We start from the raw sequence: 13,339 nt of genomic DNA on the forward strand, positions 1-13,339 counted from the left end.
CACATACGCATGCAATAAACAAATGCAATGCAGTGTGTTGTGCTTGCTGTCCATGATGCAACAACTAGAGAAAAATAAGCAGCAAACCATACTGACTAGCTGTCAAGGAATAATACAACATTCCTTTTTCACGTGCCCTTCCATACTGACTGCAATATTCCCTGCCATACTGACAGTATTCCATACTGTCCATTATTCCATATTGTCCATACTGTCAATACTCCCCCTCAAGCTGGATCAAGGGGGTTGATTGATCCAAGCTTGAACAATAACCGTTGAAACTGTGTAAAATCGAGAGCTTTCGTGAAAAGGTCCGCAAGTTGATCATGACTTCTAGTGTACACAGTTTCGATGACTTTGGATTGAACTTGAGTGCGGATGAAGTGGCAGTCAACTTCAATGTGTTTAGTCCGTTCATGGAAGACAGGATTGGATGCAATATGCATTGCAGCCTGGTTGTCACAGAATAAGGACATGGGTTCCTTGCTGGTGAAGCCAAGATCAAGAAGGAGACTCTTCAACCAGATGAGTTCAGAAGCTGTTGCTGCCATGGCCCGATATTCAGCTTCCGCACTGGACCGTGCAACCACTGTTTGTTTTTTACTTTTCCAGGTGACAAGGTTTCCACCTACAAAGGTACAAAAACCTGTGGTGGATTTTCGATCAAGGGAATTACCAGCCCAGTCAGCATCGGTATAGGCCAGAATGTTGTTAGACTCATTTTTCTGCATGAGTATGCCTCTGCCGATCGAGCCCTTGAGATATCGGAGGATTCTCTTGACAATTTCCCAATGAACCAATGTAGGAGAATGCATAAACTGACTGATAAGGCTAACGGAGTAAGCAATATCAGGCCTTGTGATAGTGAGGTAAATGAGTTTCCCAACCATGCGTTGATACACATTAGGATTTGATAGGGGTTTACCTGGAGCATCCAATTGAAGTTTGCTAGCAAGTGGGGTGCGAGCAGGTTTGCAGTTGACCATATGTGCTTCTTTAAGAAGGTCAAGAACATACCTCCTTTGATTCAAGAATAGACCCTTGGAAGAGGTAGCCATCTCAATTCCCAGAAAATATTTCAAGGTTCCCAAGTCTTTAATGGCAAACTGTTGGTGAAGCGACCGTTTAAGAGCCTCGAGTTCATCCATGTTGTCCCCCGTGATGATAAGGTCGTCAACATATATAAGAACTATGAGCTTCCCTTGGACACCACTTCGAACAAAGAGAGAGGAGTCAGCATGACTCCTTTTGAACCCTGCCACTTCAAGAACGGAGCTCAGTTTGGCGTACCAAGCTCGAGGAGACTGTTTAAGTCCATATATAGCTTTATGAAGCTTGCAGACTTTGGTAGGTTCTTGTTCTTGAGGGTGTCCTGGAGGTAGCTTCATGTACACCTCTTCTTGAAGCTCACCGTGAAGAAATGCGTTTTTAACATCCATTTGAAACAAGGGCCAGTCGTGGTTGACTGCTACTGATAACAACACCCTTACTGTGTTCATTTTGGCGACGGGAGCAAAAGTCTCCTTGTAATCAATACCGTAGGTTTGAGTGAACCCCCGTGCAACCAATCGTGCCTTGTGTCTTTCAATGGTACCATTGGAATTGAATTTGGTCTTGTAAATCCATCTACTCCCTACGGCTTTCTTCCCTTTGGGAAGGTCTACCACACTCCAGGTTTGATTTTCGTTCAGTGCTTTGAGCTCATTATGCATGGCTTCTCTCCACACAGGCATACATACTGCTTCTTGAAAGTTTTTAGGCTCAACATTATTTGTCACCTGACTTAGGAAGGATGCATGAGATGCTGACAGTTTGTGATAAGTAAGAGCTTCAGAAATGGGATGCCTTGCACTGTAAGTGATGTACTCTTGCAGCCGTAGAGGAGGATTGCGATCGCGAGTTGGGTTCCTTTTTGGTGCTGCTACAATTGGTTGTGTGGCAACAACTGGTGCTGGGGCACGAGGTATATCTTCACTGACCATCTCATCAACTGGGGAATCACTTATAGGGTGGTATGGGGGGGTGTCTGTATGGATTTCAGCAAGAGTTGGTAGTGGAAAAATATCCATTAGACTCTCCCCCTGAGAACTATTCGGGGAGTGATTGTTGAAGAAAGGAACTAGTTCATCAAACCGTACATCCCTAGAAACAACCAGTTTCCCAGTGTGTGGGTTATAACATTTGTATCCCTTTTGAGAACTCGAGTACCCCATAAACACACACTTGATAGCTCGAGGTTCGAGTTTATCACGATGATTTGCTTGAACGTGAACATAACAAGTGCATCCAAAAATCCTGAAATGAGTTAAATCAGCAGTTCTTCCCTTCATAACTTCAAAAGGTGATTTGGAATTCAGGACACGAGTGGGAAGTCTGTTAATGATATAGGCTGCAGTGAGGAGTGCTTGGGACCAGAATCTCTTGGGAACTTGCATCTGAAACATAAGAGACCTAGTTTTCTCCAATAAATCCCTATTTTTGCGTTCGGCAACACCATTTTGTTGTGGTGTACCCACACAACTAGTTTGATGCAAGATACCATGACTGCTCAAGTAGTTTGACAGATTATTGGAGGTATACTCGGTGCCATTATCTGACCGTAAGGTATATATTTTTGAGGAGAATTGGTTGGTTATTAGCTTATGAAAGTCTTGAAAAGCTGTAAAAAATTCACTTTTAGACTTTAAGAGATATAACCAGGTAACCCTAGAGTAGTCATCTATGAATGTAACAAAATACTTGTACCCATCAAATGACTCAACACGGGTAGGTCCCCAAATATCTGAGTGTACAACTTCAAAGAGTTTACTGGTTCTAGATTTAGAGGGTACAAAAGGTAGCCTAGTGGCTTTTGACATTTGACAGATCTCACACTCATGTGTGTTGGTACAATAATTTGGAAATAATTTAGACATTACTGGTTCGGAGGGATGAGCGAGACGTTGGTGCCAAAGTTGATGCTTCTGGACATGGCTTAGGGTGGCAATGGGTTCCTTAATTTGATTGAACTCCTTTGAGATGTAGTACAGACCATTTAAGAAAAAACCCTCACCAATCTTCTTCTGAGTGACTCGATCCTGAAACACAACTGTGTGAGGAGAAAAAATAGCAAGACAGTTCAAAGTATGTGTGATGTTTCCTATGGACAGAAGCTGAAATGGAAATGAGGGTACATATAGTGCCGTAGACTCTACATCACTCCCCATCAATTTAATTTTTCCTTTTCCTAGGACTGGTTCCCCTTTCCCATTTGCTACAGACACATGAGTAGGATTAGGTAATTTTTGAAACTCATGGAGACAAGCTTGGTTGTTGGTTATATGGTCAGTGGCACCTGAGTCTACAATCCAAAAATCGTGTGTGAGATTGAGAGCCGTGGAAAGTGCACAAATGATACCTGGGATATTGCCGGATGTAGTGGTGTTTGAATTTGCCAAAAAACCAGCAAATTTTCCAAGCATTTCTGTGGAATTTTCCGTGGTGACATTGTTACCCTCAGCGATATCACTCTTCTTTTGGAGAAAGGCGGCAAACTCATTGATCAGGGAGAAAGGGCTTGAGGTGAAGTTTGACATCTCTTTAGATTGGAAGGCTTTAGGCGTAAACCCTTTCCCATCCCTGATCATTTTTCCTTCCTTGTTAAACTTAGGTTTTAACTCAGGGTGTAAAATCCAGCATTTTTCCCTTACGTGCCCCTTGGTGTTGCAGTATGTGCATTTCCAGTCAGCTTTCTTTCCATTAAAAAACCTTTCACTAGTGAAGTTGTGGTTACTGGTGAAAGCCCTAGCTTCTGGGCTAGACCGAGGCTCAACATGCATTACTTTCCTTCGAGTTTCCTCTCTTTGGACTGCATGACACACGTTGACGAACGATGGTAGCTCAGGAGTCATTAGTAAGTGGCTACGCAAGTCTTCATACTCAACTCCCAAGCTTGCCAATAGTTGGAACACTTTATCTTCATCAGCCCTTTTCAAGAGTGCAGCGGATTCAGTGGTGTGTGGACGGTATAGATCAAGTTCATTCCACATAGATTTCATGCTTCCAAGATGCTGAATGAAAGTTTGATTACCTTGCTTAAGTCCAGCGAGGCTTTTCTTCAGTTCAAACACACGGGCAGCATTGTGTTGACTGCCGTACATTTCTTTGATCGATTCCCATAAGATGTGTGAAGAATCTGAGTAGCTGAAGATCTCGGACAACTTGGGCTCCATCGAGTTAAGTATCCAGGACATAACAAGCTGGTCATTTGAGTGCCATGCATCAAAGTTAGCTGAGGAAGAATCTGGAGGCTTGATGGTTCCATTTACGTACCCTAGTTTCGATCTTCCTCCTAGAGCAAGAGATATAGCTCGTGACCATGGCAAGTAGTTGAACTCATTCAACAACACGGTGCACAGTCGTGGGTTGCTCTCCCCGTGTATCATGTTGGCTGGTGTTAGGGTTGAGGAACTTGTAGCCTCAGAACTAGATGGGATATCTTCTGCCATCACAACAAATGATGAACAGAGGAAGAAGAACAGGCTAGAAGAATAAACAACAGAGGCAGGACCCTATGGTTCCTGCTCTGATACCATCTGGCGATTTTGGTTTCAACTTGTTGTTCTTTTCTAATTAAACTGCTGCAACGGCAGCAGTGTTTTATACATATTTTACATACACGCATGCACACATACGCATGCAATAAACAAATGCAATGCAGTGTGTTGTGCTTGCTGTCCATGATGCAGCAACTAGAGAAAAATAAGCAGCAAACCATACTGACTAGCTGTCAAGGAATAATACAACATTCCTTTTTCACGTGCCCTTCCATACTGACTGCAATATTCCCTGCCATACTGACAGTATTCCATACTGTCCATTATTCCATATTGTCCATACTGTCAATATTTTACATAACCATACATTAGATTTTCACTTCATATGTCTATTAATTCAGTTTCGAATACACCCCATGAACGTTGGCAATGTTTTTGATCGGTTTCCTAAAGAGTATTGTTTTACCCACTCCAACTAATCTAAGTGGCCCTATTGTTTCCTCCATGACGATAAGGGGCTCAAAGCTCTACCACTTAAATTTTTGTTTCAAAAATAGATAATTTTATTTCACTCGACGAAGAAACTCCAGGACGAATTTTCAACGTGCTTAGAAAACCAGCTGATAATTTAATTCATGTAGATACTCGTCCAACATCCTCTATTCATAGATCTGACATTGGTCAAAATGATCATATTTCAAATCTTATTTGCCACATGATCATTTTTATTAATATGTCGTCGATATTTAATTATGATCAATTAACGTTTGTGATTTGAAGTCATCTAATTTTCCACGAGGAAAACAAAAAGCATACATTATTCATACAACTTGTGGATATGAAATAGTTTGAACCATGAATTCAAAAGCTTCGAAGTGAAGTGGCTTTAATTAGTCAATCGATCTTATCACATGAACATTTTAGCTCTGCGTGCGACATCATCTTACTTAACCGTTTCGATCTTCCAATACAAACGGACGAAACCTATATATCTTCTGTAAAGTGAAACATGAAAATGGTCCCTGTCTTCAGCCCCAATTTAAGCTCAAACTTTTTTCTTTTCCTTTTCCTTTAATCATGGATTATTAGTTAATTAGTAAATTACTAATCATGTCCCCATGGGATTATAATGACTCTTCTATGATGAAATATTATATTAGCATGCATGTAAATTTAATTATTAAAAATAATTTAAAGGTTAGCTGGGAGCATGACAGGACAGGTTTTTTGCTTTGTCAGAGTATCAGATTGGCAAAGCGCACCTTAGAGTAGATTAGAGAAGAATGAATGGTTAAGCCTAATTTCTTGATAATTAATAATTTAATAAATAACGCTCTTATTTGTTAAAAAATAAATATATAATTAGGCGTTACGCATTTAATACTTCATTTCCCTTGCCTTGCGTGGAAGGTGCAAAACTCAGAATTTTGTTTTCTTATAGAGTAATGTTAAAGAGACTAAATTTTTTAAATTAAATTTGCAAACTAAATGATTTGGTTGTAGATGATTGAATTATTAATCAAGTGTCGACTAAAAGTGTTTTTTTTTTATTGGTGATACATCATTTGATTTGTAATTTAGTTTAAAAAATTTGATCTCCCTAAAATTACCCTTTGTAATATTATCATCACTTTAAATTTATTTACTGGCTCTAACTTTAAGATTTGACTGCAATATTTATGCCTAAACAATTTTGCAAGTCACAATGTATGTCATTTTGGGATGGACAAATGAAAAATGTAGGGTTATTGGAAGGGGGTGTAGATGTGTTTAGGATAGTTGGTCAAAGAAATGTATCGCTTTATGCAGTTTCCATGCCAATAAAGTTAATTAATATTTAGTATATCATCGAACACTATGTCCGACTTCTACCGTATAAATACAAAACCACCGTGTGAAATGTTAAATGCACGTTCAATTTGGGTTGAATAATAATACCATAACACTATGTAGCGAAAAATCACTAGTTAGTAGTAGCTATCCAGAGTATTAGTATTTGGATTTTGGAGTCCAAAGGTTGGAAATTTGAAGGGTTAAATGGAAGAGATGACGGATGAGCAAGTGAAAGTGTACCAAAATAACGTGTCAATTGAGTTCACCTCCAAAATATACGGATTCTTTCATATTCGTTTATCAGTTATTATGCAGTCAGAAACTATTTTGAATTTTTTCTATTAAAAATTGAATATAAACAGTATCTAACAAAAACAAGCACAATAAATGATTAACGGCAAAGACGTATTGATATCTCCTCGTCGCTCCCCCACTTTACCCGTTCTTCCCAAAATAAACCTTTATCGCTTGCATAACTTTTGGTCCAACTGAAAGGCGCTTCGTTTCTATTTCTCCACCAGCAACCAAGAAGTATCGGGGCAATATCGTAATTAAGAACGCAGGCAGGGGTATTCTTGTCAGAACCGCTTATTAGAATCCACTTACCTTTTTATCATCAGAAATTACAACAAAAAAAAAATTTGTGACTAAATCATGAGTTGTACGCCATGTGTTTTTGTGTAAGTGGTGAGAAATTTTATTTTTTAAGTTATTAATTTTTTAACACACACATCTCACTATTTGTATAATGACACGTGATGTACCGCCTTGTGTTCCGGTCATACTTAAAAAATCTCTCAACAGCAGCGGTTAAACGTTGTCCTAAAACACTGGAGAGGGCAACGGGGTCGTCGTTGTCGGATGGGTTGGAAGTTGGATAGGTTGAGTAACGGAGTGAACGAGATGTTTGATGGTGTTTTGCGTAATAGGAACCATATGACGGAGAACGTTAGAGTAAGCGGAGTGGGGAAATAGCCATGAAAGCTTAAAGCAAGCTAGAAAGCAAAACCACAAATTGCAAAAGGATTGAGCGAGCGACATGTCGTTTGCCTTGCAAATTGTAATTGTTGTTGTCCCATAATCTGAGTGTCCTGACCTCTTAATACAAATGTCAATTACAATTTAAGCCATTTTAATTGTAAATAAAACTGACTTCCAAAAGTCCAGTGCCTTTTTAGTTCGAAAATAGTCCACGATTCACCTAATCTGATTGTCAAATACACAAGCAATTTCTCATTAAGAATGTCTTGGGGTTTTTTTTCTTCTGTTGAAGTCTCTGTTTTAGTTTTATGAAACAAAGGAGGGTGTACCAAATTAGGGTTTATGATGGTGTATGTGTATGGAATTAGGTAACAACATAATAAATGACGACATGTTTGCATTTAGCTTTCTTTCTATCAAATCTGGAATAGTTTATAACTTTAGATTAGTCTTTTTCTATCATTAACTTATACATTATACAACGAGCGTATTGCCAATTATTCATAGTGAATCAACTAGTTATTGATATAGTAGTATCTTCCAAATATTGAAAGATATATTAAGTTCAAATCCTCTGTCCTGTTGGTAAAAAAAAAATATTTCATAATGAAGTTTAGGGTTCAAATCTCTCATGAAATTTGGGAGGGAGAAGAGGTTTGCCCAACTTTCTTTAAGGCTCAACTCTGTGACTTGTGAGAGGGATGAGAAAGATCATGAGAGAAGTGGAAAAGCAAGTCTCCCACGCCAACTGTGCAACTGCAAATTCCGCATATTGTAAATGTGCGTGTCATTAGTTCTCTTTATTTGCTACCAAACCCACCGCTGGATAAGGGATAACCCATGTGTGAGGGACCTAGGGTGATGGGTTTTATTGGGAAAGGGATCCTCTCCACATCTTTCATATAATCATTCTCATCAAACAATTCGGACTCTTGAAATTTAATTAAACGGCTAAAGTTATTATAACTTTTAAAATGGGCATGTGTTTTTAGCCGTTTGATCAAATTTCAAAGACCTAAATTGTTTGATGAGGAGAATTAAGTGAAAAAAAAATCCAGAGATGATCCCTTTCCGTTTAATTGTGTTAGGGAGAGGCAGTAAAAAGTCTCACAAAACTTATTTTTTTATCGAAATAATACTTAAACAATTTACTATTCATATTAAGAACATTTTGTATATTATAAGGACAAAAAAACAAAAGGGAGTCGCACTTTCTGAAGATTTTGAATTAAAAATTGTCCTTAATATAAAAAAACATGTGTCCGATAAAAAAAATTGTTTAAAGCTTTTGAATAAAAAAAAGTTTTACGAGGGACTTTTTATCAATTTTCTAAATAAACTAAGCACGTCAAAAGCTAACAAACCTGAAAGGATAAAACGATACTGATGATACTGCATTTTGGAAGAAGAAAAAGTTATAATAATCCGTAAATTTTCAGTTACAAGCGCTCAACAGAAACTCTCGGATTCTAATACACACTACTTCTCTTTTGGTTACATAAACAATATTCCAACACAGCCAGTTACAAGTTACAACAAAGCCGTACTAAATTTTCTTCTGCAAGACGTGGACAGGCGAGCAACTTCTAGTTATGCACTTTCAGAGGTTTACTGTTACAACGAATCTAACGAATTCATGAGATGCTGCTCCGGATGGGTTGCGAGCAACAACGCTCTCAATTGCAGGTGTGTTCTACATCTTCCTCAGTGAACGGTATTGCAACCGAACATTCTCTCCAGTTCCAACAATCTTGAGCAAGTACCTGCAAGAATTCGAGGACAAGCTTGCTCATATGATCACACCCATCTTTATTGTTCCAATAATCACTAGAAAAGGCAGCGATCCTACAGACACGTTCAAGGAGCAGCTCTCCTTGACTTAAAATTAACGCGCGCGCACACACACACACCCCAAATCAAACAAGCGTGCTCACACCAGATATGGATAGTTATAAATTGTAGACTTGTGGGTAATAAAGCAACGTGAAAAAGTAAGCACATTACGTGACAAAAGCGCACAGGTTAGTAATGCCAACTCACCAGCCATTGAGACACTGGGATGTGATGACCGCTTCCTTGCCAACAAATTTTTCTGGAGTCCTCCTGTTCCCCTGCATAATTGAGTAGTCACTTTACAAGTCCTACTTGAACCAGAAGGACCATGATGGCCAACAGGCAATTTTGATAAGGAATGCAACAAACCCACCTTAATTACCACTTTTTCATTCACAGAAAATGGGTACTGCACCCCACGAATCCCATCTGCACCAACATCTCCATTTTCCTGCATATCACAAAATATTATTCAAAACAAATGCTTGAAACATGGGTGTTGGTACACATAATCTGTTAAACCTTTCCCATGAAGTCCCCGTTAACAATATATTAAGTTAGTGATGTTTTGATGATGGCTTGCATGACTTCAATAGCGTAAATGGACTAGGTAACAGAATATCGAGTATTTTTATTACACACCTTGTTTGGTCTTCTTGATGAATCCATTTGGTCAACTAATTCTTTCCGACGCTTTCGGACAGTCGCATTATGAAATAGCCTTCGATCATCCTCATGCTTGACTGCTGCAGCTGCAGCTCTAAGCGCTGTTGAGGAAATGGTTTTATGTCAACATACAAATCAAAACCATAAGGAATGTATTGCTCATAAAAGTAAATGGGAATGTAGGTGTAGCTAGATGATCCACAACTGAAAAATTTAATGTATGAATTTGTATGCTTTTAATTTTTCAGAAAGAGCATGAAATAAAATGGCATAAGAACTTATTTAGGAAGCACTAAAAAGAAAAATGGAATGTACCATGATTAGGAACCAAAGACCCCGTCTCAATATCTGCACCACAGAGGGTGCATCTTGTCTGTGATGAAAAAAAAAATAACGTTATGATTCCAGTCCCTTCCAGTCCAAATCCGTGAGCGACTACAGAGCAATTATAGCAGCATTTCTAATATTCCTTCTAAGAGGATAGCCTACTTACTGTTTCAATGACTCTTCTCAACGTGAGACCACCAAATGAATGCCCACAAGAGACTAACATCGCATCTTCGAGGAATGACCCACTAAACATTTACAGATCATGCAGAAAAAGGTGAAAAAGACAAAACTTTATCACATAATCGAACTGAACATTATAACAAAAACATGTAAACTTAATGAACAAGTGTACGAATTTCCAAAGAAGGGACTTCCTTCAGAAATATGAAAACAGTGAGACTCAATTTAAAAGGCAGGGTATTTGCTATGAAGGTAAGGAATTAAGTTCAGAGACAAATAACAACTTACGATAAGGGATCTGAGAGAACGCTTCTTAAAGATGGTTCCTTGTTTAAATTGTTTCGAGCTACCTGAAAATTCAAATTCCATAATACAAAAGCTATCAGCCTGGGCCATGCATGGGTTTAAAGATTAACGATTGCCTTTTTGATTAATCCTGTCAACAGTTTTCTTGAAAGACTCCATCATTATTTGCTTTTTATATGTCATTATATTCTCTTTGGATCTCTATGGGCTTGCTGTGCATCAACTACTTGAAGATAAAACTTACATAAGCGTTGTCAGAACGACTGCCCAATACATCTTCCTCAGCAGAAAGATCATCCATAAACTGGCTTACAGATATTGGGACATAGCTGTGGGGAATAACATGACCAGCTGCTGCAACTGGAGAACAATCTAATATAGCGTTACCTTGTGGCATGAGCCTAAATGCAAGCGATGTCCTATAAACATGAAATGCAATTAGGTTAATTCCATATGAATTTCTGATTAATATGATTGAAATGGTGGATAAATAAAGCACAGCATGAGAAGGCAACCAGATAATTTGTACCTCCCACCACTACTAATGCCTGAAGAGTAATCGGGGGCAGCTTTATACGGTGCAGTTGGGCGGAGGCCAGCAGTAGCATGGCTGAGTGCCTTACCTGTAAGTAGTAAAAGATCCCCAGGAGATGACCCACCATCTGCTAGGTACCAACGACCGTTGGGGTCACATACCTGAACAAAAAAATAGTTTTCACAAGTAATTTTGAGCAATCACAAAGCGAATGATCTTCTTTCAGAAGGGTTTAGAAGACAATTGATACAAATGACAATAAGATGCAAAGCTCATATATGCAAATAACTAACCAATCTTCTAATACCAGATAACCAAGTAAAAGAAGGGCACCTGTATACCAGGACCATCTGAGGAAACCAATGTTAATAATCCCTTCTCAACTTCAGCATTCATTCCTGGCTTCCCTCCCCCAATAGCACCTTTTCCATTTTGCAGGGAAGCATTTGAGTATGTTGCAACCAGAACTGACGACGACACCTCATTAGCAGGCAATGGAGTATCGTCAAGCAAATGGTTGAAAACACTGCAAAGCACAGGTGTTACATGAGCAGATATAAACAAATGGTTAGCACGAAATCTAAAAGAAAAGTATAACAAAAGATTAAAGAGCCAACATCACCATCCTTACTCGCTTCGCAAACGAAGATGCCTAGCTACTGCACACAAAGCCACATGGGCCGCCTTGCCCATGCACCTAAAAATATCCGCCATGCACGGTGGGGATGAGTCCCAATCTTCCAAAGCCCTGCAACAAGTGAAGCTCTTTAGACTCCCAAATCTCAATTCTCCGAGGACAACGATGCCAAGACAGTTATTGTAAAGCTCAATTCAACAAGAAACGGACAGAAAAATTAGCAAACAAACAAAGAATCACAATTTAAGCTCATAGCTGAATGCAACGTAATTAGCAATCACAATGTGAAACTCGAAAAAGGCGAATGCTTTGGCCGAAAAAACACACATTGGAACCTGCAGTAATCACCAACACTGCAACACGCCCTAATTCTAATTTCTAACAACGAATTCAAAATTACGCAAAATACCTGCCAGCTCTGTACATGTGAACTCCACGGCTTCCTTTCCCAACACCGAGCTGAGCTCTACTCCTAAAATACAACCTCGAGGCTTCCAAGCCGCACCGCAGGAGCGCCGCGTCTTCGCTCCCCAATTCGATGACAGCCGCATTGTGCCTCGTTAAAGACCCCGAGAGCGCCTCCACCGCCCTCACATACGACCCACCGGGTGCCCCGTGGTACGGGGCAATATCTGAGAGCCGGACCCTCGCGAGCTGGCACTGAATTGTCGGCGCAGGCTCGCCGGACGGGTGGGCGGCCGCAATCGGCAGCACGTGGTCGAGAGGTGGCGGTGGGACAGGAAGAGCATGGCGGTGGAGAGGCGAGGGGTGCTGCTGGCAGTGTGTAGGGGTTGCCGTGGGTGATCTAATGGCAGTGGGGGTGGTGGTGGAGGAAGGGGGAGTAGTGATTGAGTGCGACGGGGGTGCTGCAGAAGTCTGCTGCTGCATCATGATCACAACCATCAATCATTCTGAAGCAGCTTGATGTTTGCTTGCTCTCAATGAAGTGGCTTCAAATTTCCTTATTTTCTAAACTTTTTGGTTAATTTCTGAAAATCATTTTTCACTTTCTAGAAAAGTTAAAAAAAATCTGAAGTGTGACTGATTTTTATTTAATTTTTATTTTTAATCAACAAAAGAACATCATGGAAGAAAAAGGGAGTTTTAGGGTTTTTGCTGGAGAATACCACTGCAAGGACTGTGAGAAGAATCTGCCAGGAAGGAGGAAGCTCTTTCTCTTGTCATTGATGCTTTAAAGGCATTGTTCGTGTTAAAAGTTAAGCAACTTACCATGGTTTATTTATTTTTTGAAATAGGGACAACCGGTGTCGAGATAGATAATCATTATTTTAAGGGCTGAAAAATTTACACTGCTATTTTAGTCTTCATGTGATTCATCAGCGTTAAAAACCTAAGACGACTTGCATGAAAATACAGGTGTTAAATTCGCCCCAACTCACGATAGTCCATTCTTTCAAAGACCGAAAAGTCGCCCCAACTCACGATAGTCCATTCTTTCAAAGACCAAAAAGACCCAGACGTATTTCAATTCTCCTTAACCAA

At 39.6% G+C, this 13,339-nt stretch overlaps 2 protein-coding genes across 2 annotated transcripts; both read right to left on the minus strand.

Moving 5' to 3' along the window:
* Positions 1-2,926: 2,926 nt before the first annotated feature.
* Positions 2,927-4,491, minus strand: LOC148689788 (uncharacterized). Its single transcript, XM_088688131.1, has 2 exons — positions 3,398-4,491; positions 2,927-3,077 (listed from the first exon to the last, which is right to left on the minus strand). Exons 1-2 carry the CDS (start codon positions 4,485-4,487, stop codon positions 3,049-3,051), a joined length of 1,119 nt encoding a protein of 372 aa, XP_088544257.1. The 5' UTR covers positions 4,488-4,491; the 3' UTR covers positions 2,927-3,048.
* Positions 4,492-8,746: 4,255 nt separating this feature from the next.
* On the minus strand, positions 8,747-13,059 carry LOC137731610 (uncharacterized). The gene is made up of 12 exons (XM_068470767.2): positions 12,246-13,059; positions 11,831-11,947; positions 11,533-11,725; positions 11,194-11,360; positions 10,909-11,083; positions 10,647-10,708; positions 10,342-10,423; positions 10,164-10,221; positions 9,825-9,949; positions 9,556-9,633; positions 9,390-9,460; positions 8,747-9,112 (listed from the first exon to the last, which is right to left on the minus strand). Exons 1-12 carry the CDS (start codon positions 12,737-12,739, stop codon positions 9,043-9,045), a joined length of 1,692 nt encoding a protein of 563 aa, XP_068326868.1. The 5' UTR covers positions 12,740-13,059; the 3' UTR covers positions 8,747-9,042.
* Positions 13,060-13,339: the final 280 nt, after the last annotated feature.

This window comes from Pyrus communis, chromosome 16, assembly GCF_041283825.1.
Source record: "Pyrus communis isolate YQ-2024b chromosome 16, ASM4128382v1, whole genome shotgun sequence".
In the NCBI taxonomy this organism is placed as follows: Eukaryota; Viridiplantae; Streptophyta; class Magnoliopsida; order Rosales; family Rosaceae; genus Pyrus; species Pyrus communis.

Coding starts and splice junctions, on each gene's coding strand:
- LOC148689788 (XM_088688131.1), bottom strand. CDS start 4,487: ATGGCAGAAGATATCCCATCTAGTTCTGAGGCTACAAGTTCCTCAACC. Junction 3,078..3,397: donor TACATCCGGCAATATCCCAG/GTATCATTTGTG, acceptor GTTGTGTTTCAG/GATCGAGTCACTCAGAAGAA.
- LOC137731610 (XM_068470767.2), bottom strand. CDS start 12,739: ATGGTTGTGATCATGATGCAGCAGCAGACTTCTGCAGCACCCCCGTCG. Junction 9,950..10,163: donor GTCTTTGGTTCCTAATCATG/GTACATTCCATT, acceptor TTTCCTCAACAG/CGCTTAGAGCTGCAGCTGCA. Junction 9,461..9,555: donor ATGAAAAAGTGGTAATTAAG/GTGGGTTTGTTG, acceptor TCAATTATGCAG/GGGAACAGGAGGACTCCAGA.